The 1,167-nt window shown below is 50.2% G+C and overlaps 1 protein-coding gene across 1 annotated transcript; it reads right to left on the reverse strand.

Annotated features, from left to right (window-relative positions):
• Positions 1–934, reverse strand: EDB91DRAFT_1288109 (uncharacterized protein; the record flags this gene model as incomplete). The annotated part of the gene is made up of 6 exons (XM_041324814.1): positions 839–934; positions 764–790; positions 590–711; positions 489–524; positions 178–343; positions 1–128 (listed from the first exon to the last, which is right to left on the reverse strand). The coding sequence occupies exons 1-6, from the start codon at positions 864–866 to the stop codon at positions 1–3; spliced, it is 507 nt and encodes a 168-aa protein (XP_041176627.1). The 5' UTR covers positions 867–934.
• Positions 935–1,167: the final 233 nt, after the last annotated feature.

A 1,167-nucleotide genomic window follows, 5' to 3' on the forward strand; every position in this document is an offset into this window, starting at 1 on the left:
TCAGTGGGGGAATCCTGTAAGAAGGATAGGGGTCACCTCGAGGTCTTTAGGGACTTCCAAGAGCGAGGAGTGAGTGACGACGGCGCATTGGATGACTTTGTCGAACGCAAGGTCAAATGTGTATCTACCTGTGGTAAAAAAAACGTTGAGTCAAGAAGACGGAATGGAAGGACGTACCGCCGAAGCAGTAACCAATGGCCCCGAACCTGGTGACGCATTCCTCTATAAGCGCGGCGATGATCTTGTTGAGGGGCAGGAGGGTCACCTCGGTGCCATGGGTGGCAAGCCACCCCCTGAAGTTGAATGTTTTATCCTGTGAGTGGACATGGGCATGAGTTAGAGCCTGCGATATTGATGAGGGCATCAGTCAAAAACTACTGATGTTCAAGGCATCAGGGGGAAGAGAATCGCCGTTGTAGTAGTCGATCAGAACGACCTGTACGGTGCCGATGTCGTATCCATGTACTTGTGCATCTTTGGGCGCAAACCTTGAAGCCATTTTTCGCAAACTCGTCAGCTAGGAGCTATTGTAGGCACCCATTTGTAGTAAAAAGTGAGGGGGGGATCATGTAATAATGGGCGTACGCACCTTGGAATTGATGAGCTCGATACCGAAGGCGTCTGGTAGGAAGAGGATCGCTTTGCCCTTGGCATAGTCGACAATAGGTGTGGTGATGTAGCAAGCAACACCGCCGATGGTCTCGAGTGTTCCTGACGGACGCCGATGAGATAGCGGTACATGGCAAATTGGAAAAGTACTTACCTTCAGGCTCACCCTCGTGGCGTATGCCTGTTCGCTATCAGTGCTCAGTGTTGATCATGGTAATATACAACGCACCTTGGATGCAGTACTGGCAGAAACTCATATTTGGGCATGATTAGAACTTAGAAGATTGGACTATATAACTTATGTTCCGCTCATTGGAAAGGTGTCATGGTCCCAGTCGAGTTTGCATGCTATGACGAACGAGCGGTTGGCATAGGAGGTGTAGTTGTTGGCGTCGGCATTGATTTCTTGTGTGAGTAACTCTTCGGCCGTAGACAAGTCCTCCGTGATGTATGCATCGCGGGCGGTCGCGGTGATGGCGAGGATCTGCATGAAACATGCTCGAATAACGGTTAAACGAGTCGAGGATGGAACCATGCCTTTGAATAAGAGCCTTGGGG

The sequence above is a fragment of the Suillus paluster genome (genome assembly GCF_016628075.1).
Source record: "Suillus paluster strain FC165 chromosome Unknown EDB91scaffold_30, whole genome shotgun sequence".
Classification (NCBI taxonomy): domain Eukaryota; kingdom Fungi; phylum Basidiomycota; class Agaricomycetes; order Boletales; family Suillaceae; genus Suillus; species Suillus paluster.